The following is a 27,363-nucleotide window of genomic DNA, read 5'->3' as shown; positions in this document are numbered from 1 at the left end:
CAGGCATGCGGCTAAAGCTTCATGCCTGGCTGGGGAGAGGAGATGGGGTGTTGGAAGGCAGGTCGGCACACCCTCCAGGGGCCAGCAAAGCTCCTGGGGCCTGGCAGACCCAGGAGTCCGGGGCCTGCCCCCGCAAGCTCTCAGGCTCAGGAAACCTGATGGACGGGTCTGGTGTGTCCTTGGATCCTCATATCCAGGAGCCACCCCAGAGGGTGCAGTGCTTCTTGCTGCTGGTGGGGAGCAGACCAGACAGGAAAGTCAGGCGAGGGAGGGGTCTGGACAGAAACCCAGGTCAGTGTCAGGCCCCCAGACCATCCAACCCCAGGTTGCCAAGGAGAGAAGCTACCCTGCCCCCAACAAGGAGAGGCCACTCCCCAGGGGTGGGTGGATACAGCTCCAGCTTTGGATTAAATAACCACGGGTCCCTGGGAGACCTCCATTTCAGGACCCTTAACTGTGGCTAGCCCCAGGCAGCTCAGGGGACTACTCAGAGACCCTGCACACCCTGCCCAGTGCAGTCTCAAGACACGCTTAAGCCATGGGAGGCAGTTTATTGAGGTTTTAATGTCGGGGTAGGGAGCCAGTGTACACACGGATGTGGGCAAGGATACCTCCCGCATGCAGCACATACCCATAGGTTGAACACAGGGTCTGTGCACCTCCTGTCCCCAACAAAGAGCTGTGGCCTTTGGGGGCTATGATGTCAGGGCTGGCCATGCCCCTCGCTTCTCCAGGGTCTTGGCAGATTCGACAAGGACTAGGGCAAGAGTCTTCAGCCGTCCCGTGCCCCCTGCAGCAGGAATCCTAGGGCTCCAAGGTGTCCCGTCTCAGGCTCCGGGTTCCAGGGCTTCCCACTGCACGGTGGAAGGAGTCCTCTGTGACCACGGGCTGGCCTCTGTCATCCAGGCTAGGCTAACCTTGGCTGCGGACATCCACTCTGAGGTGAGAGCTGCTACCTCAAGGAGTTCTGCCTCATGGGGGCAACTGTGGGGAGGACACAGACTTGAGAGGGCTGAGGGGGGGTCACTGGAGGACCTCACCCCATCCAGAGCGGGGAGACAGACATACTCTCTGGGCTCAGGCTGGACACAAGGGCCGGACTCCGGGGGCCTCCCGTGAAGGGCTCTTCTCTGGCTGGAGGCAGAAGGTCCTATGGGAGGAGCAAGTCAGCTCGGGGCTGGGCGGGCCCCGCACCGACCTGGCCCCTCCGAGCGGCTCTGACCTGAGTGCCGTGGGCCCCGCCCGGCCGCGGGGGCGGGGGCAGCGCGGCGCCCGTCTGCTGGATGAAGTGCTGCAGGTTGCACTGACGCAGCTCCCGGTTCAGCTCCTCCAGCTCCTGCGCCTGGGCCTGGCACACGGGACCCTCAGGCTCCGACGCGGAGCTGGAGACTGACGCCCACCCCCCCCAACCTGGGCCTGGCACACGGGACCCTCAGGCTCCGAAGCAGAGCTGGAGACTGACGCCCACCCCCCCCAACCTGGGCCTGGCACACGGGACCCTCAGGCTCCGAAGCGGAGCTGGAGACTGACGCCCACCCCCCCCAACCTGGGCCTGGGCACACGGGACCCTCAGGCTCCGACGCCGATCCGGAGACTGACGCCCACCCCCCCCAACCTGGGCCTGGGCACACGGGACCCTCAGGCTCCGACGCTGATCCGGAGACTGACGCCCACCCCCCCAACCCCGCACTGGGGGCACGGGCTGGGGTGCGGGTCCTGCGGGCTCACCTGCAGGGCGTGCTCGGCAGCCTCCAGAGCCCGGCCCACCAGGGCCAGACTGCCCTGAACCTCCATGCTTTGCCGCTCCTGGGTGGCCAGGTCCTGGCGCAGGCGTTCAGCCACAGACGCTGTGGGCGAGGAGGGCCTAGGGGCCTCTGCAGCCAGGTGTAACTCGGCCTCCAGGGCACGGGCCTGGGCGTCCAGGGCCTGCAGTCTAGCCGCGTGCTCAGCCGTAGCTGCGCTCAGCGCCTGCAGGCGGGCCTGTGCCTCGCGCTCCCGGGCCTGCTCCCGCCGCAGCTCCTGCTCCCAGAAGGCCTCCTGGCCCAGCTCCGCTGCGTTCCTGCGCACCCTTCGCTCCAGGCCCTGCAGGTCTGCACAGCAGCCCGGCACAGGCACTACGGGAGCCAGAGGCTCGGGTGGCACAGGGCCGGGGGCCTGCCCAGAGCACCCCAGGCTGAAGGTCAGTGCTTTGCAGGGCTCACGGTCCAGTGCTGGTCGAGGCTTTGGGGGAAGGCTGGCTCGGACGGGGCAGCGCTCAGGGGGAGGGCAGCTGTCCGAGGAGGGCCTCCCAGCGAGGCTGGGTCCTGTACGCCTCAGGACAAACTGGACATCACTGGCAAACTGTCCACAGGTCGCTTGGGCACCCACAGGACATTCCTGGGGTAGCAGCTGCCGTTCCTTCTCTCTGAGACGCTGCACGAGCACAAAGCGGCCCGTCTGGCCTGGAGCCAGGGAGAGGGGTCAGTCAGCCCACATCCCTTACCTTTAGTCCATCTGGCTTGAGCAGCCGGGGGAAGGCAAGAGGGACCAGCAACAGCCCCACCCTCCTGGGGGCCAGATGGGGCCCGGAGGCCAGGCGCCACCGCAAGCGCACCTGCTGGGCCCTCTGTGCTTCAGGGAACTCACCTATGGCTTGGGCTAGTGCGATGACCACTTCTTGACAGGTGGTCTGCTCTGAAACCCCACAAACCACGCGCTGGATGCCGTCCACCCACACCTTCAGCTCCATGGCCGCCAGTCCTGAGAGCATGCCTGTCCTGCAGCGAGGGCGAGGGCCACGGGGTCAGGCCCCGCCTGGCCCCAACTCGGCTTGGCCGGCTCTTCCTCCTCAGGCCTGCCCCGCACCCCGGAACTGGCTCGGGACTGCTGCCCCTCGGCATCTGGTGCGCAGCCCCACACGGAGGCCGCACATTCCTGGGGGTGGGGCAGCAAAGGCCAGTGCCCCCCCAGAGAGGGAACCAGAGGGCCCTCCCGCAGCGCTCGGAGGCTACCCCACTTCCCAGCCTGCTCTCGGCCGGCCCCACTCCCGGAACCAAGCAAATCATTAACCAGACCGGGCCACCCGGCTTGAAGGGCACAGCCCCTCCCGCGGGGCGTCCGCGCGCAGCCCTCGGCACCGCAGACCCGCCGCACCCGGCGCGGGCGGCCCCTCCCTGCTACCGCGCGGCCCCGCGCTCGCCGCGAGGCCGCGGTCCCCGCTCTCGGCGGGTGCAGGTGCGGCGCGGCCCCCTCGCCGGCCCGGCTCGCGCCCCTCCGTCGGAGTCGCAGCCCAGGGCCACGCCCTGCGCCGCGAAGGCCCCGGAACTCGGCGCGGCTCACCTGGACGCTCACCGGCCTCCGGAATCCGGACGCGGACTGGCTGCTGCCAGGCTCCGGGCGCCGCCGCAACCTGCCGCCTCCAGCGCCGCGGGAGCGCCCCGGCCCGCCGCCCCATTGGCTCGCCGCCCGCGCGCCCCGCCCCTCTCCCCCCCATTGGCTGCACCGCGCGCTCCGCCCACTCCGCGCCTACGCCCATTAGCCACCTACGCAGAGCCTTTCCCCTGGGCCTCCCCATTGGCTCCCCGCCCGCCCCGCCCCCGGCGGCGCCCAGGTGTGGGCGGGGCTCGGCGGCGCCGGGGGCCGAGAGCGCCCGGGTCCACGCGCGTCCCGAACCCGCTCACCGCGCGGAAGAGCGCTGCCTTCCGTGGCGCAGGCGGCGCTTGGGGCAGGTGCCTGGCCGCGTTTCCTGGCTGACTTTCGCAGAAGCCGTCCCGTCTGATGAGTCTCCCGCCTAAGGGACGGGGCTCCGGCCCGGGACCCCGCGAGCCTGGCTTGCACCCAGGAGGGCAACGGGGCTGACATCGCCCCTCCCCTCGCCTGGGACGTGATGGGACGCGCGGGAGTCGGGGGGCTCAAGGCGGGAGGGAGTGGAGCTGGTTGGCCGCTGGTCCTCTCCGGCTGCTGCCAGGCTGACAATCCTGATGGGGGAGGGGGCCGCCAAGAGGTTGCCTGGGACAAAGGCCTTGGGCTCTTTGTCTGAGGCTCAGTGGGGCCCAAGGCTGGCCCGAGAGTGTAAACACACTCCTCCGCCAGGCGAGTCCTGCTATTCTGCCCGGAGACCCCAGGCCGGCGAGGCAGCCGGAGTCCCTCATAGTCTCAGTGCTGTCTGTGTGGATCAGCAGCAAGGACGTCTAGAACCTGCACTGCCCAAGTCAGACTGGCCCAGAGCGGGGGTTTCTCCCTCCTGCCCACTACAAGCCCTGCAGGAGCAAAAGTTGAAAGTATGAATGAATGCATGGTGAGGGAATGAAGGTGGGGCAAAAAGTAGAGGGCATGGTCTTACGGGTCAGGTCTGGGGCTCACTTTTGTCCAGGTCCAGGGGCAAGGGAGCTATTTGGTATTGTTCAGCCCCTAAGTCGTATCTGACTCTTTGTGACCCCATAGACTGTAGTATGCCAGGCTCCTCTGTCCTCCACTATTCCCCCAACTTTGTTCAAATTCATGTCCATAGAGTTGGTGATGCCATCCAACCACCTCATCCTCTGTCACCCTCTTCTCCTTTTGCTTTCAATTTGTCCCAGAACCAGGGCCTTTTCCAATGAGTTGGCTCTTCGCATCAGGTGGCCCAAGTATTGGAACTTCAGCTTGAGCATCAGTCTTTCCAGGGAATATTCAGGATTAATATACTTTCTTCTCTAGCACAAAAAATTGAAAGCATCAATTCTTCTGCTCAGCTGAAGGCTCTCAGCATTCTTCATGGTCCAACTCTCACATCCACACATAACTACTGGAAAAACCATCAGTTCAGTTCAGTTCAGTCGCTCTGTCATGTCCAACTCTTTGCGACCCCATGGACTGCAGCACACCAGGCTTCCCTGTCCCTCACCAATTCGCGGAGCTTGCTCAAATTCATGTCCGTTGAGTCAGTGATGCCATCCTACCATCTCATCCTCTGTCGTCCCCTTCTGCTGCCCTCAATCTTTCCCAGCATCAGCTTCTTTCCAAAGAGTCAACTCTTTGCATCAGGTGGCCAAAGTATTGGAGCTTCAGCTTCAGCATCAGTCCTTCCAATGAACATTCAGGACTGATTTCCTTTAGGATTGACTGGTTGGATCTCCTTGCAGTCCAAGGAACTCTCAAAAGTCTTCTCCAACACCACAGTTCAAAAACATCAATTCTCCAGCACTCAGCTTTCTTTATAGTCCAACTCTTACATCCATACATGACTACTGGAAAAACCATAACTGACTAGAAGGACGTTTGTTGGCAAAGTAATGTCTCTGCTTTTTAATATACTGTCTAGGTTGGTCATAGCTTTTCTTCCAGGGAGCAAGTGTCTTTTACTTTCATGGCTGCAGTCACCTTTGCAGTGATTTTGGAACCTAAGAAAATAAAGTCTCTCATTGTTTCCATTGTTTCCCCGTCTATTTGCCATGAAGTGATAGGACTGGATGCCATGGTCTTAGTTTTTTTAATGTTGAGTTTTAAGCCAGCTTTTTCACTCTCCTCTTACACTTTCCTCAAGAGGCTCTTTAGTTCCTCTTCGATTTCGGCCATAAGAGTAATGTTATCTGCATATCTGAGGTTATTGATATTTCTCCTGACAATCTTAATTTCAGCTTGTGCTTCAGCCAGCCTGGCATTTCTCATGATGTACTCTGCATATAAGTTAAATAAGCAGGGTGACAATATACAGCCTTGAAGTACTCCCTTGCCAATTTGAAACCAGTCTGTTCCATGTCTGGTTCTAACTGTTGCTTCTTGACCTGCATACAGATTTCTCAGGAGGAAGTAAGGTGGTCTGGTATTCCCATCTCTTGAAGAATTTTCCACAGTTTGTTGTAATCCACACAACCATATGGTTGTATATGGAAAACCATATTAAAAAAACATAGCTCTCACTATATGGACTTTTTTGAGCAATGTGATGTCTCTGCTTTTTTAATACGCTAAGTTTGTCATAGGTTTTCTTCCAAGGAGCAAGTGTCTTTTAATTTCATGGCTACTGTCACCATCCACAGTGATTTTGGAGCCCAAGAAATAAAACCTGTCACTGGTTCTACATTTTCTCCCTTCTATTTGCCATGAAGTGATGGGACTGGATGCCATGATCTTAGTTTTTTTGAATGTTGAGTTTCAAAGCAGCATTTTCATTCTCCTCTTTCACCCTATCAAGAGGCTCTTTAGTTTGTCTTTGCTTTCTGCCATTAGAGCGGTATCATCTGTATATCTGCTGCTGCTGCTGCTGCTAAGTCGCTTTAGTCGCGTCCAACTCTGTGCAACCCCATAGACGGCAGCCCACCAGGCTCCCCCGTCCCTGGGATTCTCCAGGCAAGAACACTGGACTGGGTTGCCATTTCCTTCTCCAATGCATGAAAATGAAAAGTGAAAGTGAAGTTGCTCAGTCGTGTCCGACTCTTCGAGACCCCATGGACTGCAGCCCACCAGGCTCCTCCGTCCATGGGATTTACCAGGCAAGAGTACTGGAGTGGGGTGCCATCGCCTTCTCCTGTATATCTGAGGTTGTTGAGATTTGTCCCAGCAATCTTGATTGCAGCCTGTGATTCCTGCAGCCCAGCGTTTCTCATGATGTGCTCCGCACAGAAGTTAAATAAGCAGGGTGACAAAATACAGCCTAGCCGTGTCCTTTCCCAGTTTGGACCAGTCCATCATCCCATGTCCGGTTCTAACTGTTGCTTCTTGACCTGCATACAGATTTCTCAGGAGACAGGTAAGGTGGTCTGGTATTCCCATCTCTTGAAGAATTTTCCACAGTTTTTTGTGATCCACACAGTCAAAGGCTTTAGCATAGTCAATGAAGCAGAAGTAAATGTTTTTCTGGAATTCTCTTGCTTTTTCTATGATCCGATGGATATTGGTAATTTGATCCCTGGTTCCTCTGCTTTTTCTAAATCCAGCTTGAACATCAGTTCTCAATTCACATACTATTGAAGCCTAGCTTGAAGAATTTTGAGTATGACTTTGCTAGCATGTGAAAAGAGTGCAATTGTGTGGTAGTTTGAAGATTTTTTGGCATTGCCCTTCTTTGGGATTGGAATGAAAAATGACCTTTTCTAGTCCTGTGGCCCCTGCTGAGTTTTCCAAATTTGCTAGCATATTGAGTACACCACTTTAACAGCATCATCTTTTAAAATTTTTAAATAGCTCAGCTGGAATTCCATCACCTCCACTAGCTTTGTTCGTAGTGATGCTTCCTAAGGCCCACTTGACTCACACTCTAGGATGTCTGGCTCTAGGTGAGTGATCGCAGCATCGTGGGTATCCAGGTCATTAAGATCTTTTTTTGTATAGTACTTCCGTGTTTTCTTGCCACCTCTTCTTAATCTCTTCTGCTTCTGTTAGGTCCTTACTGTTTCCGTCATTTATCACGAACATCTTCGCGTGAAATGTTCCCCTGGTATCTCCAAGTTTCTTGCAGAGGTGTGTGATCTTCCGCATTCTATTATTTTGCACTGTTTCCCTGCAGGGTCCCTTGAAGCAGGCCTTCTTACCCCTGCTCGCTATGCTCTGCGTTCAGTTAGGTGCTATTGCTGTCCTTGTGTGTGTCCCGGGCTCTTACAGTCACTGCAGCGCTGTGGGTGAGCCCGGGAGGGAGGCTTCTGTACTGGGGGTGAGGAGGTAAAGGCACAGCAGTCTGTATGGCAAAGGGGCGGGGCAGGGCATGGAAAGGGCCCCCTGCTGGCCAGAGTTCAGCAAGCCGCTCTCCCAGGGCCTCAGGGCTCACCCCTCCCTCTCTGCCCTTTCCCCAGACAGCTGGGCCCCAGCGAGGTCACATGCTTAGCACCGCCATCCTTCTGGCCTGTGGACACACTCACAGAGCAGCAGTGCCCCCAACACCCACCGACTGCCATGGTCAGCCAGGGAGGGCCCACGGGAGCCTCCCCAGAGTTGGTTGGGGCTGTTGAGCTGAGCGGGTGATGGCGGCAGGCCCTGTGGGTCACTCTGTGTCCCCTGGGTCTGCTGAGGTTAGCTAGGCTGTCGGTCAGCCCCTCACAGCTTCTCCTTCAGGCTGGACAAGGACGGGGCCAGGGTTCACCTGGGGCCCCCTGGTCTGGGTCTCCCTGGAGGCTCCTGGTAACAAACAGCCCCTCCCCTCTGGCTGCCGGTATCCATGGCAACCCTGTAGAGCCTTTCTCTCCCCAGGCCTGCTTGGACCTCAGGTGAGTGTTGGGGAGGACCCTGGCTCTGAGGGGACAGAGACCGCACCAGTAAAGGACCAGCACCTTTGGGGACCCGTGCTCTAGGCTGGGGGACAGGCGCTCAGGTCCTGGAGGCAAGGGTGACAGGGAAGAGATGACAGGGAATGGCTGAGCACTCAAGGACATTGTGCCAGGGGTGGGGTGGCCTGCTGCCTTGGCCTGCTCAGAAACGCGCGGGTGTAGACACTCAGGTGACTGGTAGTGTGCCATTCAGTGGGGCACACACACGCACACTCACACACACACACACACGTGCACCCCTTCTTGGAGAGCGACACCCCGTGAACCAGCAGTGGCGTCTGGGGGCGTCATACACAAGGTTGGCTGTGTACAGAGAAGCCTGCAGGGCGCACACACCAGACCCGGTGCGGCCCCACCACCCCTCCTCCCCGCGCCCCCAGCAACATCAAGAATGGCCCCCAAGTCTTGTCAGGAGGCTGAAGACGCTGAGGAAGAGGCTCTCGCATCCCTGCTGGACCGAGAACCAGTGAATGGCCACATGGGGCCTCCAGCGGGCGCCGCTGCAGACCCTGTGGCTCCCACACACCCTCACAACGCCAAGCCCAGCTCCACCAGGATGGTCTCCTCCATCAACCTGCAGTAAGGAGGGGAGGGGTGCGGTCAGCTGCTCGGGTCAGGCCAGCCAGACAGTAGGGCCTGACCAAGCAGCGAGGGGGGCTGGTGTTTCAGATCGGCCTTGGAGTCCCTGGACCCCCGCACCCTGCGGCTGCTCTGGGGTCAGAGGGAGTTGGAGATCCAGGCCCTGCGGTGGGCCATCCAGAATCAGCGTGAAGCCCGACACTGCCGTATCCTACAGGAGGTGGCTGGGCTTCCAGTCGAGAGGTCAGTGGTGTGCACTGGTCCCCCACCCACTCAGTCCCTGGCCCGTCCCTAACCTGGGGTTTATGTCTGATTCCAACGTCAACCGCCAAGCCTGAGCCCTGCCCTGACCCTGACCTATGCCTCTAGCCCCAGTCCTAACCCTGCTGCTGCTGCTGCTAAGTCGCTTCAGTCGTGCCTGACTCTTAGTGACCCCATGGACTGCAGCCTACCAGGCTCCTCTGTCCATGGGATTTTCCAGGCAAGAGTACTGGAGCGGGGTGCCATTGCCTTCTCTGCCCTAACCCTAAAGAAGTTAATACACTGTAAACCACCCAGACCCTAGCCCCCAAGCATGTTGATGGGTGTTGAACCCAGCCTAGACCTGGCCTCCGACCCAGACCTCTTCAGGGCCTGACCCGCCTGCCTGGCCCGGGCACCCTAATGAGTGAAGAGTCTGCGGACCCAGAAGTGGAGCTGCTGAGACTACCCCTTCCCCAGGAGCTCAAGAAGTAAGGATAAGTTCCTGCAAAACCAGGTCCAAAAGCTGACGTTGGAGTTGAAAGCACAGAAGGAAAAGGCCCAACTGGTGAAGGGCAAGAGGGGTCAGGGACGGGGGCGGGGCGGGGGGTGAGGCCCAAGCCAGGGTGGGGCAGGCCAGGGTAGGGGTCGGAAGGCCCCGCCCACTGCTGACCCACCCGAGCAGGAGAAGAAGCGCCTGGAGGAGCAGCTGCAGCAGACTGGGGATGCGCTGCAGCAGCTGGAGGCTGAGCTGCAGGCCTTCCAGAAGTCCTGCCTCCTGCAGCTGGCCCGCTCCTCCTGGGTGGGTCGCGTGCTGCGGTCTTCCACGGGCAGCGTGGAGGTGAGCCTGGCTATGGGCGGCCCCCCAGCCCACCCTCCTTGGTCAGCTGGCTGCCCCCTTCAGACTGGTGCTTCCACTCAGGGGCCTTGGCCTCCCTGGAGGCCTGCCTCCTGGACCAGGGATGAGCAACCAAGCGTGTGGTCCCTCCCACCTGGCTCTTAGCAAGTGTGTGCCTCAGGTGCTGGGGAGGCTGGAGGGCAGAGTGGCCTTGGGCAGAGGGCTGTGCTCCCCGCCCCAGCCCCTGCCTGCTGGCCTCCTGTCCCCTTTGCAGGTGGTGACGGCAGAGACCCTGATGGACCTCAGTGACTTCTCTGAGAACGATCAGGCCCCCACTGCTGGGGAGGTAAATGAGGCCCTCCAGGTATGTTCTTGGATTTGCAGTCCTGCAGGAGGGTCAGGTCACCTGCCTGTTGTTCCCTGGCCAGGGTTTCCGGCTGGAGGATGTGGACTGGAACAGCATTGCCCACCGGTACCCCAACCTCTTCACCAACCTCGAGTCCAACTCAGATCAAAAGTAACTGCACTGGATGGGGACTCCCCAGGGGGAGGTAGAAGAGGGGAGGGCCTGCCTTGGCTGGGATGAACCAAAGTCCAGTTCCATCCTTTAGTGTCTGGGGACAGGTCATTTAAACGTTCCAAGCGTCAGTTCTCTGACCTGCAGCTTGTAGTCAGGGATGAAGGGAAATCGTTCTGGGGCCATCTCTGTACACCCATGAGCCCTTTGCTCAGGTGGGGTCCTAGGGACTGGGGCCACAACTTGGTGGGCCCTGCCCCCATCTGATGGAGGTCAGATGGGGGCACAGCTGGTGTCCAGGAGCCAGAGGTCTGGGCAGCAAGTTGGTCATGACCTGCAGGCACCCCCGGACCTCGCAGCTCCCAACGGCCTCACCGCCTGACCAGTGGCGCTCAGAGCTCTGCTGTAGGCACCAAGAGCACAATCTCAAGAGTGTCGAGTGGAGCTCCCTGCCCTTGGCGGGCACCAGCAGCTCCGGGGGTGCCGACTCCGAGTCCAGCAGCAGCCAGCTGGCGGCGCATAATCGCGTGCATAAAGTGACAGGGGACCCTGCCCCGGTGCCTCGCCACACCGCCAAGCAGGCGGAGGCGCGGGCACAGAGCCTCTGCAGGGACAGTCAGGCAACATTCGAAGGTGGAGCGGGGCGGGTCTCCCCTGGCTTCTTCCCCTTCCCACACCTGCAGGACTGTGATCTCTGCCCCAAGCCCCGAAGGACATCCCCCTAACCTCCTGGCTTTCACGGTTGCCCAGTGTGAGGCAGTGGGGGCCTCTCCAGCCCTGTCCCTGGGGGTTAGGGTGGACTTGGAGGACTCCTGCCACTGCCTTTGTGCTCTGGCTTGAATCCACTTGCCGCCCCACCCCCCAGAAGTACTGCACAGTATTTCTCTGCTTCTCCCAGGTGCCAGGGCCCACTATCCCTCCTGCTCAGATCTGATCCCTAGTGCTGCTCCTCTCCCACATGAACCTTCAGGGCACTGCGGGCCAGGTCCAGCCTCACAGGAGATGTCCTCGAAGGACCCTGGATCCTCCAAATTGGGGTTCCCCTCCCGGGCAGCCCGCCTCTCCGTGCATCTCCAGAAAACCCACTCAGACGAACAGGGCAAGAATGGCCAGGAGCCTGAGTCTGGGGTGGATTCCCATCTCTGGCATTCCAGGCGCTGTCCAAGGTGAGGAGGGGACCCAGCTGGGACTGCAGGGTCAAGTCTCCTAGAGGGACCGTGGTGGGAGGGACCCCACTGACTTGGCACAGAGCCCCTGCCTGCGCTCCAGCCCCAGCCCCACAGGCTCCTTCCTGAAGATCATGGCGGTTAGCCGCCGCCAGAGGTTCGTGTGCATCCTCAACCAGTCGCTGGAGGAGACGGTGGACCTGGGCGGCTTCGTGCTGCAGCAGCGGGTGCTCGACTTCCCCGTGTGCATGTACCGCTTCCCACCCAGCACCCTGCTGGCTCCGCGGCACCACATCACGGTGAGCCCCGCTCCCCGCGCCCCTTGAGGCCCAGCCCTCCAGCGGCCAGCCCTTCACCCGGTGCCCCCCGCCCCCCGGCTCTTCCCAGGTGTGGGGTGAGGGGCCCTGCAGTACCAGGCGGCAGCAGCCCTCCTCCTTGGGCCAGGAGCCCGTCCACTTCTACTCCAGCCGAAGCTGCGTGACCCTCCTCCTGAACCCCCAAGGCGAGGTCAGAGCACGTTCCAGTGCGGGTGGGGGGACGGGCCGGCTTTGTGGAGTAGGGGTGACTTCGGTGTTTCCCACGGCCTCGTAGGTCCTCAGCGAGCACCAGTCCCCACACTGCGTGACCCCAGTGACCAGGATCTTCGCAGACAACACCGACTTGTCCATCGACTGTTTCCCACTCTCAGAGGACCGGCCCGGAGCTGACCTTGCGGAGCATCAGCCCCAGCCTCGACCCCCGCGCAAGGGTCGGGTGCGGGAGGCCCGGGCTGGGCGCCGGAGGCCGAGGTGGGGACCGCGGGTCCTTCAGTGCCTGCTTCCTCCCCAGGGTTAGGGTTAGCCGCCCAGGACTTGGCAAAGACCCCAGACTCCCTGCTAGGACTGCCCCCCACCTCCCCAGGTCCCGCCCTTCCGCCTGTTCTGGACTCCCCTCAGGTCTTCCACCTCCCCAGGCCGCGTCTGCCCCGGGACCACCCCTTCCCGCTGGCAGGCTGTCTCTCACGACCCCTCCCTCGCCAGGCCAAGGGTCCAATTGCCCCGCTTGAGTACCATCAAGCTCCTCCGCCAGCGGGAGGCGCCAGTATGGCCCGAGGACGTGGCCCAGACCCACCCAGAGCTCTTGCCCGCCATCCCCATCCCCGGTAAGTGCTGAGTGCGCAGCTGGGAGGAACGTGGAGGAGAGGCGGCCGGCAAGGAGGGGGCGCCCGGCCGACCTCACCCATCCTCTTCCCAGCAGAGGTCGGGGTGGGCCTCCAGGACTGCCAGGGTAGGAAGGACCACAAAATCCGGGTGAGTGCCCCGCCCCGCCCCGCCCCGCCCCGCCCTGCCCTCAGACCACGCCCACAGACCCCCCGCCCCTCCACCAGGCCCCGCCCTCAGGCCCCTCCACCAGGACCACCCGCGCCCTTAGGCCCCTCCTGCCCTCAGACCCCGCCCCTCCACCAGGCCCCGCCCTCAGGCCCCTCCACCTGGCCCTCCCCGCCCCGCCCTCAGGACCCGCCCCTCCACCAGGACCCGCCCACCCTCAGGACCCGCCCCACCATCAGGCCCCGCCCTCCTACCCCGCCCCACGCCCGCCATCAGGCCCCGCCCCTTCCCGTCCAGCGGCCTCTCGGGCTCCGCCCCCCCAGGTGTGCCGGAAGAGGGTGGACCGCGGCTGTCCCATGGTGGCGCTGTCGGTGCAGAGCACGGCTGAGAGCAGATTCGGCTTCCGCTTCCTCAGCTGCCCGCCCATCACCGTGGACACTCGCTGGCCGCTGTAGGGCCGGGCCTGGCGGCGGTACCGGCGCCTGCGCCCCCAAGTCTCCACGACTGTGGCGGTGGGGCAGGAAGAAAGCACGGGAGGCAGACGGTGCCGGCTGCATAATTTATTGAACGCCGCCTACCAAGTAAACCGCATTTCTGTACACCTGAGAGTCGAAAATGATTCCTTTGGCTTCCGGGAGGAGGGAGCTGGTCGTCCCATCCTCACGCAGGGAACCCCACCGGTCCACCAGGGTTGGCCGACGGCAAGTGCTTCTACTTGGGATCGCAGCAGCCCAAGGATGGCTTAGAGCCCTGGGTGGCTGGAGAGCTGGCCAAGGACTGGCCCGGGCCCAGTTCCACCCACCTTGGCTGGGGGCCAACCTGCTTTCTCTCAGGCCTGCTCCTCAGGCAAGGCTAAGCCTCATGGAATAGGTGGGCGGCTGGGCCAGTGGTGGGGACTTGTGCATTCTCTCCTGGGCTCTACCTCTTCCCCCCTTGGTGGTCCCAGCTCCTGACTTCCCTCCACCAAGAAGGTCCTCTCCTGTACCAGGCCCACTTATCCCCCGCCCAGCATGCTCGCCCAGGTGCTTTGGATTCTATGAGGCTGGAGTGCAGCTGGGCCTTCCACGATTGCCCTGGGGCCCTTGGCCACCTGCCAGGCCGGCCTGGCAGTGGGTAGGGGTGTACATGAGGGTGGGGTCGGGCTGGGGTGGTCAGTGTCAGGTGCGGCATGCACCAGAGGCTGGGGGTCTGGCTGCTGAGTCCGGGGCTGGCTTTGGGCCTGGACATCCCTCTGCTTGAGGACTGGGGCCTGAGGTCGCTTCTCGGGCTCTCAGAGCAGTCACTGGAGCCAGCCCCTGACCCAGGCCAGGCCCCAAACTACCCAGGGTTCTGAGCCTACGCCCCCGGAACTGCAGATCTGTGGACCCCCAGGAGTTGCGGCCCCGGTCTGGCATGAAGGACTTGGGGGGACAGGGGATCAGGTTGTACCCCAAGGTCCTGGAAGACTCTGGGAAAGGAAGAAAGACTGCAGGTCAGACAGGGCCACTGGGGTCACCGGGGTCACCGGGGCCGGGCCGCACAGCAGGGCCCTAGTGTCTGCTCACAGGCAGGTGGCCCCGGGGTCATTCCCAAACCTCCCCAGGCAGCGAAGCCCTGGCACCCACCTGAGGGCAGGCTGGGTGAGTGTGTTCGTGGTCACCCAGTGCCTACCTGGACCCTGACTGGAGTAGGAGGTCCTAGCACCTCTCTGCCCTCATTGGCTGTCGCTCCTCCAGCCACTCTTGCAGGCTGCCTGCCTGCGCTCCCTCGCTCTCTCCTCTCTGGCCTCAACCAGATGGTGAGGTCCCTGGCTGTCTCAGGCCCGCCTTCCCCAGCCCCTCCCCCAGGCACAGCAGCAGCACAGCCAGTGAGGCGCTTCGGCCCTGTCCTTGCTCCGTCCTGGCTTCTTTGGTGCCCCCCCCCCCCACACCCCCAGCTTCGCAGAGTCGTTCAGCCAACCTTGCAGCCCCTGCTTACAAATGCCCGGGTTTGCCTGCCCAGCTGTTCTGCAAGTCGGTTCAAACCTTTCCTCCAGGAAGCCCCCCTCGCCCCTTCTCTCTGCGTCACAGCCCCCGCGTTGGCTCTGCTCAGCCATGGTCACTCGAGCCAGTGTCCCCGAGGGAGGGTCTTGCCTGGCTTAGTTCTGCCCCAGCCCAGGACAGGCCCTGTCTGCAGAGGAAAGGCAGTAGCCACCACCCGCCAACTCCCACCGTGGTCTCCTGCCCACCCACCTGGGGGCCTTGTTCCCTTCGCTGGGCTTGCGCTGTGCTCCGGGGAACCTCTGCTGGTCTGCCCCGTGTGTTGGCCCTGGCCCCTCCCCGGGCCACTCACTGTCACTCAGGGCCCCTCTGGCTCCGCATGCACTGCCCTTGTCGGGAGGGCCTGCCCTCTCCCTCTTTCAGCCAGCTGACCCAGCTGCCTGGCCCCTGGGCTCAGGGGAAGGGAACTTGAGCCCCCACCCCCTGGAGAGGCCCTCCCTGCCCCTCCCGCCTCAGCCTGGCGCTGCTCTGCGGTGCTGGCTCTGTCAGGCAGGCTACCTGGGGCCAGGCTTGGGGGGCTGCGGTGAGGCTTGGGCCCAGCCTTGTCCTCTTGCTCTTCAGGGCCCCTCTGTGGGCCCCAGGGGGCTGCGGCCCCCTCCTCCCAGGACTCTGGGCACCTACTGGGAAGGGGGCTGGGGTGTGGGCGGGGGAGGTTGCAGCCTGCTCCTCCTTTGGCGCAGATCCCAGAGGAGTGTGACTTGGGGCAGCCTTGGGCTCCCGTGACCCGACCCTCCAGCCACCCGGGGACCAGCAACCACTCAGCCAAGGCAGGTCCCAGCCACAAGGCCTCCCTACCCCACCCTGATCAGAGCACATAGGGTGGCAGGGCTGGGGTGTGGGGTAGGGGGCACCCACCGCAGGCGCAGCTCCCTCAAAGCCTGAAGCCCGGCCCAGGCCAGGAGGTCGTGATCATCGGCAGGGTCAGGCCCCGAGGCGGAGGCCCTGGGGGCCAGTTCTTCCGGCCTGGGAGAGGGCAGCTTCTCTGGGTGCACCCCAGCCTGGGAAGGGAGAGGGCTGGCTCAGGGCACGGCCTGCCAGGGCTGGGGGCTGGGGGCTGGTTGCCGCCCGCCGTGGGGGCAGGCTGTACCTGGCACCGGTGCCGACGCTCCCGCAGGCCTTTGGTGGGGTTCCCACAGAGGACCCGGCTGGCGCCTGGAGAAGAGGGTGTGGCTGGGCCTGGTTTGGGGCTTCAGGGCTTCAGGGCAGCTTCACACTGAGGCGGGTCACCTACCGTGGGTGAGGTTGCTGGAGCCATCCTCTGGGGCCGGGCCCTTGGGAAGGAGGCCTTCAGGCAGGGGCACCCTGGGAACCAGCAGGGAGAGAGGCCCGCGCCTGGGGGCCCAGGGCTGGGTCTCAGGCAGGCACAGCTCAGGGCTCAGTCTCCACATGGGGGAGCCGTGGGTTTGATCTGCCCAAGGGTCAAAATCAGAGGTCACCAAGGCGCACGCCAGTTGGTCAGCCAGGAGTCCCCCCAGCTGAACCCCGTCCACGGAGCCCACCGCCCCGCGTCAGTGTGCCTGAGGCCCGAATCACGGGGTGGCAGGTTTCTCCCTTCCCTCTGTGGATGGTGGGGGAGGCCTGCACCAAGGCTGCTCCCAGGGAGGGTGTCCTGGCCTGGGGTAGTGTGTGTGCAGGACTCTGGGGACAAGGGGTCAGGTCTGAGAAGGGACACAGGAGGCAGCCTGCGGGCGGGACCGGGGTGCAGCCCCTCCTGAGGCTCTCAGGTGAGATCCGCAGGCAGGGTGGAGTGGCCCCAGCCCGAGGCGCCTGGACGTGGCTGCGTGTACCCGGCCCGGGGAGCAGGCTGTCTGGGATGCAGCCCTCCTTGATGGCCTCCTTCACCAGGAGCCAGTCCTGGTCCAGTGTCCGAGAGGCCGGCTGGCCCGTGTGCGCGGCAGGCAGCTCGTCCAGGACCTGCAGCTGGGGGATGAGCTTCCTGACCTCTGCCCTGTAGCTGTAGCCCTGGGGCACCTGCGGGCGGGGGCGGGCCTGAGTCCAGGGGACCCATCAGGCCAGCCGGGCCTGAGCTGCTCCCCCAGCCCCGCTGTAGGCAGGGCAGGGAAGCCGGGATTTGCTGGGACCAGGCCCGCCTGGGTCACTCTGGAACCTGAGGGACTGCTGGGACCCTGGGCTGTTGCCCACGCGTGATCACACTCTCCGGGCTCACTGCCAGGGTCCAGGGCTGCCCTCTGGCCTGCAGGGCTGCCCTGAGTTTGGAGCTTAGCCCTGTGGGCGGCGGAAGCAGCTGGGCGGGTGGAGGGAGCTCTGGCCGAGGTGGAGCAGCCCCCAGCATAGGGGCATCTCTGAACGGGGCCTGCAGGGTGTGCGCACACGACTCCACGTGGAGACTGCGCTCCGCATGGCGTGTGCACAGACCTCTCCCGGGAGCACACGTGAGCCAGGGCCTGGCCCGGGTGTGTGTGGCCCTTTGGAATCTAGGGAGACGTGGAGGCGGCCGCCGGGAATATGAGAAGGAGCTCCCGGTGAGGAGGCCCCGACGTGCCCTGGGCAGGTCCCCTGGGATCTGCTGCCATCTGGCCCGTTCAGGTGGGCAAAGCAGTCCCCTGGCTGGCCAAGGGCTGGCAGCACAGATGGCCTCCCGCCTGGTGGTGCGCACCTGGTGGGTTGGGCCAGAGCCTGGCCGCAGGCAGAGTGGGTTGCCCTCCAGGGTGAGTGTGGCCAGCCGCGGGCACAGCTGCAGGTAACGCAGCTGCCCCGGGTCCTCCACGCAGTTGCCTTCTAGGTCCAGCACCTCCAGCTGCTCCAGCAGGCACAGCGGGCTCAGGTCCCAGATGTCGTTGTAGGAGAGGTAGAGTTCCTGGGGGGCACGGCAGGGGAGGAGGTGCTCATCAGGGCCGCACCCACCTCCTGCCCCCTGTCCGCCCCCCCACCCCCGGCAGGGCAGGGCAGGCCCACCTTCAGGGCAGGAAAGGAGCTGATGCCATCCAGGTCGGCCAGGCCGCAGCGAGCCAGCCAGAGCACCTGCAGGTGGCCCAGGGAGGTGCCCAGGTCCCTGCAGAGGGCAGGGCGCTGGTCAGTGCTGTCCCGGGGTGGGGGGCTGTGTCGGTGACTGCACAGGCCCTGTGCCCTGCCTTGTGCCCACCGCCACCCACATCTGCTGTCTCCAGACGCGGGGGCTGCTGGGACCGGCTTGTGCGGCCTCCGGGCCAAGGAGGAGCTCCAGAGCGCCCGGCTGCCTGCCTTCCCTCCTGGCTGCAGCCGCTGGAGAGCCCAGGCCTGGCTGTAGGTCGCCCTTGTGCTGGATGGCGGCTGCCCACTGCGGTGGACCTGGCCTCCCCAGCGGGGCCAGTGGGGGCCCTCCCTCCCACTCTCCCCAGGCCTTTCTTGAGGGTGATTTCCTCCCTGCAGCCCCTCCCCAGCCCAGCTGTGCCTGCAGGAAAACCCCTCCCTGCCGGGACTGGTCTGTGCCACCTCCGTGGTGGCCGCTGCCCCGCGGGTGGGCAGACCAGGGATCTCCATCGGCTCCTGGGATGCACTCGTCTGCTTTCTCTCCTAATGTCCTCTACTCTCACGTCTGGAGCTCGGCCTCGCCCGTGTGGCCTCGTCATCAGCCCTTCTCTCTCCCGTTTCCAAGCCTGCCCCTTTCCTCTGCTTTCTGGGAGGTCCCGTTGTCTTCCCACGTTGCTGTTAACATCACACATTTAATTCCTAAGCGCCCTTAGCTGTTCTCTCATATGTCGAATGCTGTTTTTGTTTTGAGGGTGCAAGAGGCCATGTGTTCTTCTGTGCCTCTCAGAACGTTCCCTGAAGGCGCCTGGACAGCTCACTCCCCCTTGGCACTGCCCGCAGCCGCTGAGCCTGTGGCCTGCGTGCCGCACCTCCTGGAGCCCACGTGCCCAGGAGCCTGTGCTGGGCACCAAGAAGCCACCACGGTGAGCAGGCCTGTGCACCTGGAAAGGAGTTCCTGCTCGTGCCAACCAGAGCAAGCCTGCACACAGCAAGGGAGGCCCAGGGCAGCCATAAATAAGTTAGTCAATGTTTAAAAATTGTTAAAGGTATCAGAATAATACTAGTAATAACCAGAAAAATCAGAGAAGATAAACAGAGCCCAAGGCTGACTCTTTAAAAACTTACAGACAACCCTTTGGCAAGACTGATCAAGGATAAACAGAGGGACCATGCAAATTAATGTATGGGACTTAAAAAGAGGAATAATTATGGTCTTGAGAGCAATTTAAAATAGCAAAAGACCATTAAGAACCACCTATACACCAATATTCTTGAAAACCCAGAGAGCTGGTATCGAAAGACAGAAAACTAGGGCATTCCCTGGCAGTCCAGCGGTTAGGAGTCCGCATTGCAGTGCAGGAGACATGGGTTCAACCCCTGTGCCAGAAACTCAGGTCCCACCTGCTTCACATCAGCTAAGGTCACACACCACCAGTACTGAGCCCACACGCCCCAACTAGAGAGCCAACACGCTGCAACGGAAAATCCCACACGAGGCAGCAAAGATCCCATGTGCCACCCGATGCAGCCAAATAAATAAATGCTTTTTTAAAAAAGGAAAGAAAAGTAGATTAATAACTACTAAAGAAATTAAATCGTCACTAACACCCCTCCCTCCTCTCTGCCCCTGCCAAGTCCCCAGATTTGGATCAGTTTTAAAGTACATTCTATTATGGGATAGTCAATATCTTCTACAATAATTTCTTATACAGAAGTTTTTCTAAAGAAAAATTAGGCAATTGAAAAGAACAGTAAAAGCGTGGGTCTGAGTCAGTCCTCGATTCCAGGACCAGAAAAGTACAAATTGGACCATCAATGGGCTATTACTCACAAAGACAGATGTGAAAATTGTGAAGCAAATATTTTAATGTTACAGATTTAAAAATAGCTCATCAAGTAGTGTTACTGCAGGAATGTAAGGATGAATTACAAAATCTGTCAATGGAATCCAGTACACAATCAGACTAAAGGAGAAATACCACTTTATTATCATGTCAACATATACAGAAGAACCCAGACGCACATCTGTTAAGATGAGGAACAAACCAAGGACCCCTGCTACTATTATTGCCACTGTTTAACATCGTGTTGGCTAGTAGGTCCTGGCCAAAGCAATAAGACAAGAAAGAGAAGCAGGAAGATTAAAGTGAAAGACAGTGCTCGCACCTTGCTGATAATGTGACCATCAATATAGAAACCTAACTGAATTAACAAATTATTTGAACTAACAGGAGACTTTGGCAATAATGTTTAAATACAAAACAAAGGTACAGTATTGCCAGAGGTAATAGACCCGTTTATGAAAGTCAATTGTTTTATTGATTAGAAAAATCTATCCCAAATCAGCACAGTGTTTTTCTAAATTTGCCATGACCAAACAGAATACCATAGAGACAGGGCCTCATCCAGGATTTTATCAAAACACTATGAATATGTGGGAAGTAATTCAGTTCTGGTTTCAGGGAGCCCAGCCTCCAGAAGAGGCTGGTGTCCTGCCCTGTCCCAGGCGGCAGTGGGGTGCACAGGCGGGGGTCCTGGGTAGCCCACTGCAATCACAGTTCCATCCCCTCGAGTGGCTAGTGTAAGACAGTGCACACGTCGCACAATTCTGGCCAAAGAAACACAGGAAGAATGCTGGGAACCTTCTCGTTCTTACCAGCTGATGGCACAGAAGGGCACATTTCCTGTTGTGGGATGAACTGCATCCCTGCAAATCCATGTGCTGAATCCTGACCCTCAGGACCTCAGAAGGTGCCTGATGTGGAAACTGGGTCTCTGCAGATAGCATTAGTAGAGATGAGTGCACATGTGCTAAATTGCTTCATTGGTGTCCAGCTCTTTGCAACTCCATGGACTGTAGCCAGGGGGCTCCTCTGTCCATGGGATTCTCCAGGCAAGAATACTGAATTGGGGTGCCATGCCCTCCTCCAGGGGATTTTCCTGACCAAGGGATGAAACCTGCATCTCTAATGTCTCCTGCCTTGGCGGGTGGGTTCTTTACTACCAGCACCACCTGAAAGCCCCAGTGGAGATGAGGTGGGCCCTGATCCAATACGACTGGTGTCCTTTTAAAAAGGGGAAATTTGGATCCTGACACTAGGAGAAGAAGGCTATACGAGGTGAAGGCAGGGACTGCGGTGAAGAATGCCAAAGATGGCCAGCAAGCCCCCAGGAGCAAAGAGCAAGCCAGGTTCTCCTTCTGCCCCAGGAGACACACCTTGATCTTGACTCGTGACTCCCGGACCTGAGTAAACTTCTGCTGTTCAAGTTGCCTAGTTTGTGATGCTCTGATGAGGCAGAAATAGCCTTTAAACATCTTCTTTAAAGTTTATCAGTTGGAATGCTTCCAGCTACAAGTTACAGAAACCTGTGTCCAGTTGGCCTAAGCAGTGAGAAAGCATTTATCCCTTCAGTGGGCAACTCAAAAGGGAGGAGGTATGTGCATACAGCGGCTTCCCTGGTGGCTCAGTGGCAAAGAAGCTGCCTGCAATGCAGGGCTGCACGCAGGAGACACGGGTTTGATCCCTGGATCAGGAAGTTTCCCCTGGAGGAAGGCATGGCACCTGCTCCAGTGTTCTTGCCTGGAGAATCTCATGGACAGAGGAGTCTGCTGGGCTACGGTCCATGGGAACACAAAGAGCTGGACACGACTGAGGCAACTTAGCATGCACGCATGTGTATACAAAAAACTGACTCATGTTGTACAGCAGAAACTAACATAACAGTGTAGAGCAATTATACTCCAATTTAAAAAATAAAGAGTCTATTAAAAACATAAATGTGCTCATGAATATGGAGAGCTATACCGTATTCATGGATGTATGCAACTTAAAAATCAACTGAACATGTGACTTTTAAAAATTCTCCACTCCCCCCAAAAATAGTCCAGAAGGATTAGGATGTGTGAAACTCAACAAACTGATTGTAAAATTCAAAGGCAAGAATAAGTGTCCAGGAACAGCTAGGTCAGCTTGGAGAAAGGAAAACTCTGATGAGGGTCACGTGTCACCCAGAAGCACAGAGCCACACCGTGAAGACTGAGCTCTCACCTCCCCAGCGTGCCCATGTGGCCTGGGGAACTCGGACCCACCGGGCGCTGCAGAGTGGAACTGGGTCCCCATCTCACAGCAGGAGTGGGGGCAAACGGGAAATAAGAAGGATTAAAGGCCCAAAAGTAAAAGGTGAGACCACAAATGAATAGAAGAGAAGAGAAGACTGTCTCCAAGGACTTGGAGGGGAAGAGGTGGACGAACCTCCTGAAAAACTCCCCTAGCACCAGCCAGAACTGATGGGTAGAAAGTCAGAATGAAGGGTTTCTGCTTGAGTTGGTAGGGGAGGCAGGGTGGAGAGTCGCAAAGTCTCCAGTGCACCCAGGCTACACAGACAGCCCAGAGAAATAGACAAGGAGAGGGCAGGACTCACCTGAACAGTGAGCATGAGGGGACACACCCATGGTCAAGGGGTAGTGAAGACTGTCCCTTTGGTCACCGCAATAGTCCCCAAGTTAGGTGTGTTACTGGGGTTCCCCACCCAGCAGTCCTGGCAAAGGAAGGATGTGCCGGATGCTGGCTAGCCCAGAAGTCGGCCCCACCAGTCCTCATGTCAGGACACCTTCAGGGGCTGAATTCTCCCTTAGCTTTGGATGAAGTGACAGTCATCACAAAAGTCGTTTCCCAGCCCCGTAACACCACTGAGGCTTTAAAGCCTTGGCCATCCCTGTCGGCTAAGCTGTAATGCCGCTCCCTTGGACCGTCATGTTGAGTCGGGTCCCTTTCACAGATACTCGCTCGCTGTCACACCATGGAGATCTGCAAACTTTTGGCCAAGTTTCGGGATTTGATAACAAAGATTTCTTCCATTTTGTACTATTGTTATTAAGGAACAGAACGCATTTTTACATAAAATTTATGATGCAATTTTTCCTGGAATTGACTTTTCTAGTTTTTTTTTTGCTTGAAATCAAATATTTTGTTTCGTTACAAATGGTACATCGTATTTAATTTCATATCTTCCACTTCTCTTTATAGTTTCCATTCTTCATATATTTTCTATATATTTTTATTATTCTTTGAGCTAATGTGTAAGCCTTAATGACGGAGAAAGTATGATTTTTTTGTCTCTGTTAACTTACAGGATTGATGTCTTTGTCATAATATGGCTGAAGGTGAAGTGAAAGTGAAAGTCACTGAGTCGCGTCCAACTCTTTGCATGGACTCAATACAGTCCATGGAATTCTCCAGGCCAGAATGCTGGAGTGGGTAACCATTCCCTTCTCCAGAGGATTGACCCAACCCAGGGATGGAACCCAGGTCTCCTGTATTGCAGGCGGATTCTTTACCAGCTGAGCCAGAGGGGAGCCCTATATGAATAACCAGCAGTATAAATAGGCGGTTGCTCATGAGTTACTTCATTTTCTCCCCTGAAAATAACTGGACACTCACAGACCATTTAAAACATCGGGAGAACTTTCTAGATTTGCAGCTGGACTCCTGCTGCCTCAGGACAGCTGTCTAGCTGCATAAAACACTCCGTCTGCTCAAAATCGCAAATAAACTCTGATATTACTTCAGCATCGTCCTTTCCAGTGCGACTAAGTAAGTAAAAATCTTACTATGTCCTTCATTTTGCACTTTGTCTTTTAAACTAGTTATCAAGATGCTCCTGTGTTTCACGTGGGGCCCGAGGCCCGGCTGGGGGTGAGGGTGTGGGAGTGCCCCAAATCCTGAAGCCAGATGGCAATGCACCGTCCAGCCTCATAGGTGGGGGTTTCTTTGCCAAAGGTCAGTGGGCTCTTCTGAGGACTGCGCAACCTGCGGTGACCAGCCCACGCCAGCCCGCAGGCTCCAGGCAGAGTGCGTCAGCCTCAGCGGGACCAGGGGTGGGCGTTAGAGCCAGAGACAGCAGGGTGCCCGGGGGCCCCCAGGCCGAGACCACTGGGGCACTCACCTCAGGGAGCCCAGGCAGCTGCCGTTCAGCTTCAGCTGGCTGAGGTTGGGCAGGTGCAGCCCTGTGGGGCACAGGGGGAGAGGTCAGTGCCGGCCCTGCCACCCTTCGGTGGCACCAGTGCCCTGGTCCCTGCTGCCTCTAGCTGCGGAGGCCTAGGGCAGCCTTGGGGCCACATGCTGACGCCTGAGGCCCGGCTCAAACGAGGCAGGCCAGGGTGTACAGGGCGCCTTGAGTGGGCAGGGCCACACAGGAGGCCATGGAAGCACTGGACTCTGGCAGGAGGGGTCCCAGCTGGTGTCCATGCACCGAGTGTGGGTCTTGCCCCCAGGCCACTCCCGCGACTGGCCCCCGGGCCCTGCAGGCATAGCCAGGCCAGAACCTCCATCGGCTCACACCCTGGGCTGTAGAGCAGGGGACCCTAGGGCCCCGGGAGGAGGCTCTGAGTCAGGACTGCCTCGGAGAACAGGACGCCGACACAGTCTCTCTGTCCTCAGTCCCCAGAGAGAGGTGCGTGGGGTGGGCTGTGCAGAGGGGGCATCCCACGACCAGGGCAGGGTCCGAGCAGGCAGACTCTCCAAGTGCAGCCTGGCCGGGATGGTGGTGGGTGTGTGTGGGGAGGGGCTCTCACCGAGGCTCCCCAGGCTGCTCTCACGGGTGTTGACACACATCTCCAGCACGCTCACCAGTCGGAGGTCATCGACCTGGGCCAGGGCCTGCTGCAGGGGTCAGGGGCGTCAGCCCTGGAACCTAGACCGTAGTCACACGCCCTCCATCCCACCCTCCCAGTGAAACTCCTGCTTTTGGCCACAAGGCTGGAGCAGGTGCGGGCATTTCCCTGCCTCACCCACGTCAACTCCAGCCACAGTCAGCTCTGGCTGGCCCATAAGTGTGACGTAACAAGAGTGGAGACCGTGACCCTGCGTGGCTGGTGGGGCCATTGCCAGAGAAGGGCCTGCCCCAGAGGGGAGGCTTCATCCTAATGAGACCCACGGAACAGCCCCAGTGCAGCTCGGGGCCTGAGCCTGGCCCCGCTGAGCACGGCCAAGCCCTAGCCTCTCTCACACCTGGGGACAGTACACTTATACTGTAAGCTTTTGAGTTTGGGAACTGTTTGTTACACAGCATCACTATAGCAATAGCTGACTCATACAAAACTTGAGACCTAGATGAAGCTCCAATAGCTGCCATAACAAAAACGAAACGACGTGGACCGGGCACTGGCGGCAGGGCTGGGGGTGAGGGATTACTAACATGAGTGTTACTAACATGAGTGACATGTTTGGTAACATGAGTGTTACTAAAACTGGAGAGATGGAGACACAGGTCATGTGATAATGCAATTTTTTGGTAAAAAGTTTCCAGTGGAAACCTGGCTGGCAGAAGATGCACAGAGTGAACTTGTGGCGGTGGGTAGAGAGGTGCCCAGCAAGATGTGGGCAGAGTGAACCGGCCACGGCTCACTGCGTTTGATGAGGCCCTGCAGGAGGCAAACTTCAGCTGGAATGGGGAGAGCCCAGGCGTTCTGAGACCTGTGGCTCGAAAAATACAACGGCTTCTCAACTCAAATCAGTGACAAGAAAAATGAAGAAAGGCGTGGAGTTAGAAAGACCCCGTGAGATTCGGCCTCAGGGAGAAACCGGTTGCCAGGCACTTGCTGCCCTTGGGTGGCGCTAGGAGGACCAGGGCCTGAGACCCCCGGTTCCAGTGATCGAGTCTGCAGAGACAGAAATGCTGCAGCCGCCGCCAGTGGAGTGGCTTTGCGTGGTGGGCGCTGGATACAAGTGTGCTAGGAAGCACACCCGCCGAGGGCCACAGCCTGGACCGAGGTTGACCGTGGCCATCAGAGACCGGGAGTCCAGGCTTCTCTCACACAGGCAGTGAGTCTCCCCAGACAGAAGCTGGGTGGAGGACAGGCAGGTTCCAGGGTGGGCGGGGTGGCCCTGGTCAAGGCGCCCGCCCAGCGTAGGGGCTGGTACGGCAGCTGGCCTGACGTGACAGGTCCATGCTGGACCCAGACCTTGGGCACTGCTGTGCTGCAGGCCCGGCTGGAGGGGGCCACGGGGGCCACGGGGGCTGGGGAGGGGCCCGCGGGAATGTCCCGTCCACCAGCAGCGACCAGACAGTGTGAGCCCTTCAAGTTGGTTGGAAAGGTGGGTGGGGTCCTGGGGCACCCAGGCTTCCTTCTGCGGACTCTTGGTGGGTGTGTCACCCCGGGGTCGCCAAGGGTCCCCTCCCGTGTGCCTCTCACATGGGTGCAGGCATGTGTAGGGGCGGAGGGGCACTGGACTGCACCGAGACCTCAGCATGGCCAACGGTGGGCGGGTGAGGGGTGTGGCCGGAAGGGAAGGGGCCCCATTGCCAGGAGTGCAGGCTGCACCCTGGGGTTGCCAGTCACGAGCCTGCAGTCAGAGGGTCTGCAGAGCCTGCAGGGCCTCAGGGTGGGGGGTAAGCATAAGCACTGCCATAAGCACCCTGGGTTTGGGAGAAAGGCTTCCACAGCTGGATCAGTAGGGCACCGAGCCACCCCGCCGGAGCAGCCCCCAGATGCCTGCTGCCCGCCTCTGCTCGCAGCTTGTGAAGTCTGCATGCTGCGTGCTCCGGGGGCCTGTCACCCTGTTTCCACAAGGACGAAGGCCCTTCTATCTGGTTCAGGGTTCCTGGAGCCCCATGCACAACAAATCCGTGGAAGGGCCTGGCTTGGGCCCTTCTGGCCTGAATGCCGAGGGACTTCTGTGTCTCCAGGCACCTGGGGTTGGCCCCCGGGGGGAGCAGGGGCCCTGGGGGCCGAGGGCATCTGGCAGCCAGCTGAGCCCAGCCCCGCACTCACCAGCCTGGCAGGCGACAGGCACTCCTCCGCCAGCTGCTCGCTGTGGCCGTGCCCACGGCGGCCTGGGGCCTTGCTCTGAGGCTGGGGGTTGTGCAGGCCCTGTGAGCTCAGCTCCCGCACCTGGACGCTGGCTGTGCTCGGCCGAGACCCGCGGGCTCCGTCCCAGGCCTGGTCCATTTACACCCAACCTGCTGGGTGCAGGCAGAGAGCAAAGCCGGTCAGCCTCTGCTTCTCCTCTGACCCACAGCCCAGCTGAGACCCTGCAGAGCCGCTGACAGGTCTGCGCACACAGCAAGCCCCGCAAGCCCCTCTCTGGCCCAGAGAAGGCCGGACAATGAAGCCAGAGCCTGCCTGGGCCCTTACGGTCCCTCCCTTGGCCTGGACTATCACTGTAGCCTGGGCAGGCCGCCCTCCCGCTGCCTCTGCCCATCCTTCAGGGTTCTGGGGGGGTGCCGGCGCCAGCCTGCCCCTCTGGAGCCCCATGGAGGCTGCAGGCCTGGGGCGCTGCCTCCAGGTCCCGTTTGCTCCTCTGCCACTGGGAGTAGCAGCCAGCTCTGCCTCGGGCCTCGTGTTGTCCTCCACCGATGGTCTCTGAGCCTGGGGCCTTCAGGGCCAGGGTCTAGGGCACGCCCCCCCACCCTGTGCCCAATGAACCCCCTCACCAGGAGGCAGCTGCCTTTTCCCACCGTGGGTCAAACATCTGGGCACGAGGGTGGCATGTGGCCCCAGGCGGCGC

General features: G+C 60.1%; 2 protein-coding genes across 3 annotated transcripts; both read right to left on the bottom strand.

Moving 5' to 3' along the window:
• Window positions 1–531: 531 nt before the first annotated feature.
• On the bottom strand, window positions 532–3,447 carry RASSF7 (Ras association domain family member 7). 2 transcript variants are annotated; one of them, XM_055583259.1, is made up of 6 exons: window positions 3,319–3,447; window positions 2,626–2,756; window positions 1,729–2,441; window positions 1,223–1,348; window positions 1,069–1,150; window positions 532–984 (listed from the first exon to the last, which is right to left on the bottom strand). In XM_055583259.1, the coding sequence occupies exons 2-6, from the start codon at window positions 2,747–2,749 to the stop codon at window positions 953–955; spliced, it is 1,077 nt and encodes a 358-aa protein (XP_055439234.1). In that variant the 5' UTR covers window positions 2,750–2,756; window positions 3,319–3,447; the 3' UTR covers window positions 532–952. The 2 variants fall into 2 exon arrangements, with proteins under 2 accessions (XP_055439234.1, XP_055439235.1); XM_055583260.1 differs by lacking the exon at window positions 1,223–1,348.
• Window positions 3,448–14,023: 10,576 nt separating this feature from the next.
• Window positions 14,024–26,807, bottom strand: LRRC56 (leucine rich repeat containing 56). Its single transcript, XM_055583243.1, has 11 exons — window positions 26,628–26,807; window positions 24,429–24,516; window positions 23,801–23,861; window positions 17,801–17,897; window positions 17,502–17,702; window positions 16,672–16,855; window positions 16,116–16,292; window positions 15,972–16,036; window positions 15,740–15,882; window positions 15,383–15,516; window positions 14,024–14,313 (listed from the first exon to the last, which is right to left on the bottom strand). Exons 1-11 carry the CDS (start codon window positions 26,802–26,804, stop codon window positions 14,024–14,026), a joined length of 1,617 nt encoding a protein of 538 aa, XP_055439218.1. The 5' UTR covers window positions 26,805–26,807.
• Window positions 26,808–27,363: the final 556 nt, after the last annotated feature.

The sequence above is a fragment of the Bubalus kerabau genome, chromosome 5 (genome assembly GCF_029407905.1).
Source record: "Bubalus kerabau isolate K-KA32 ecotype Philippines breed swamp buffalo chromosome 5, PCC_UOA_SB_1v2, whole genome shotgun sequence".
Classification (NCBI taxonomy): domain Eukaryota; kingdom Metazoa; phylum Chordata; class Mammalia; order Artiodactyla; family Bovidae; genus Bubalus; species Bubalus kerabau.
The sequence above is the reverse complement of the archived record's forward strand: the minus strand, read 5'-3'. Positions and strand labels throughout refer to the sequence as shown.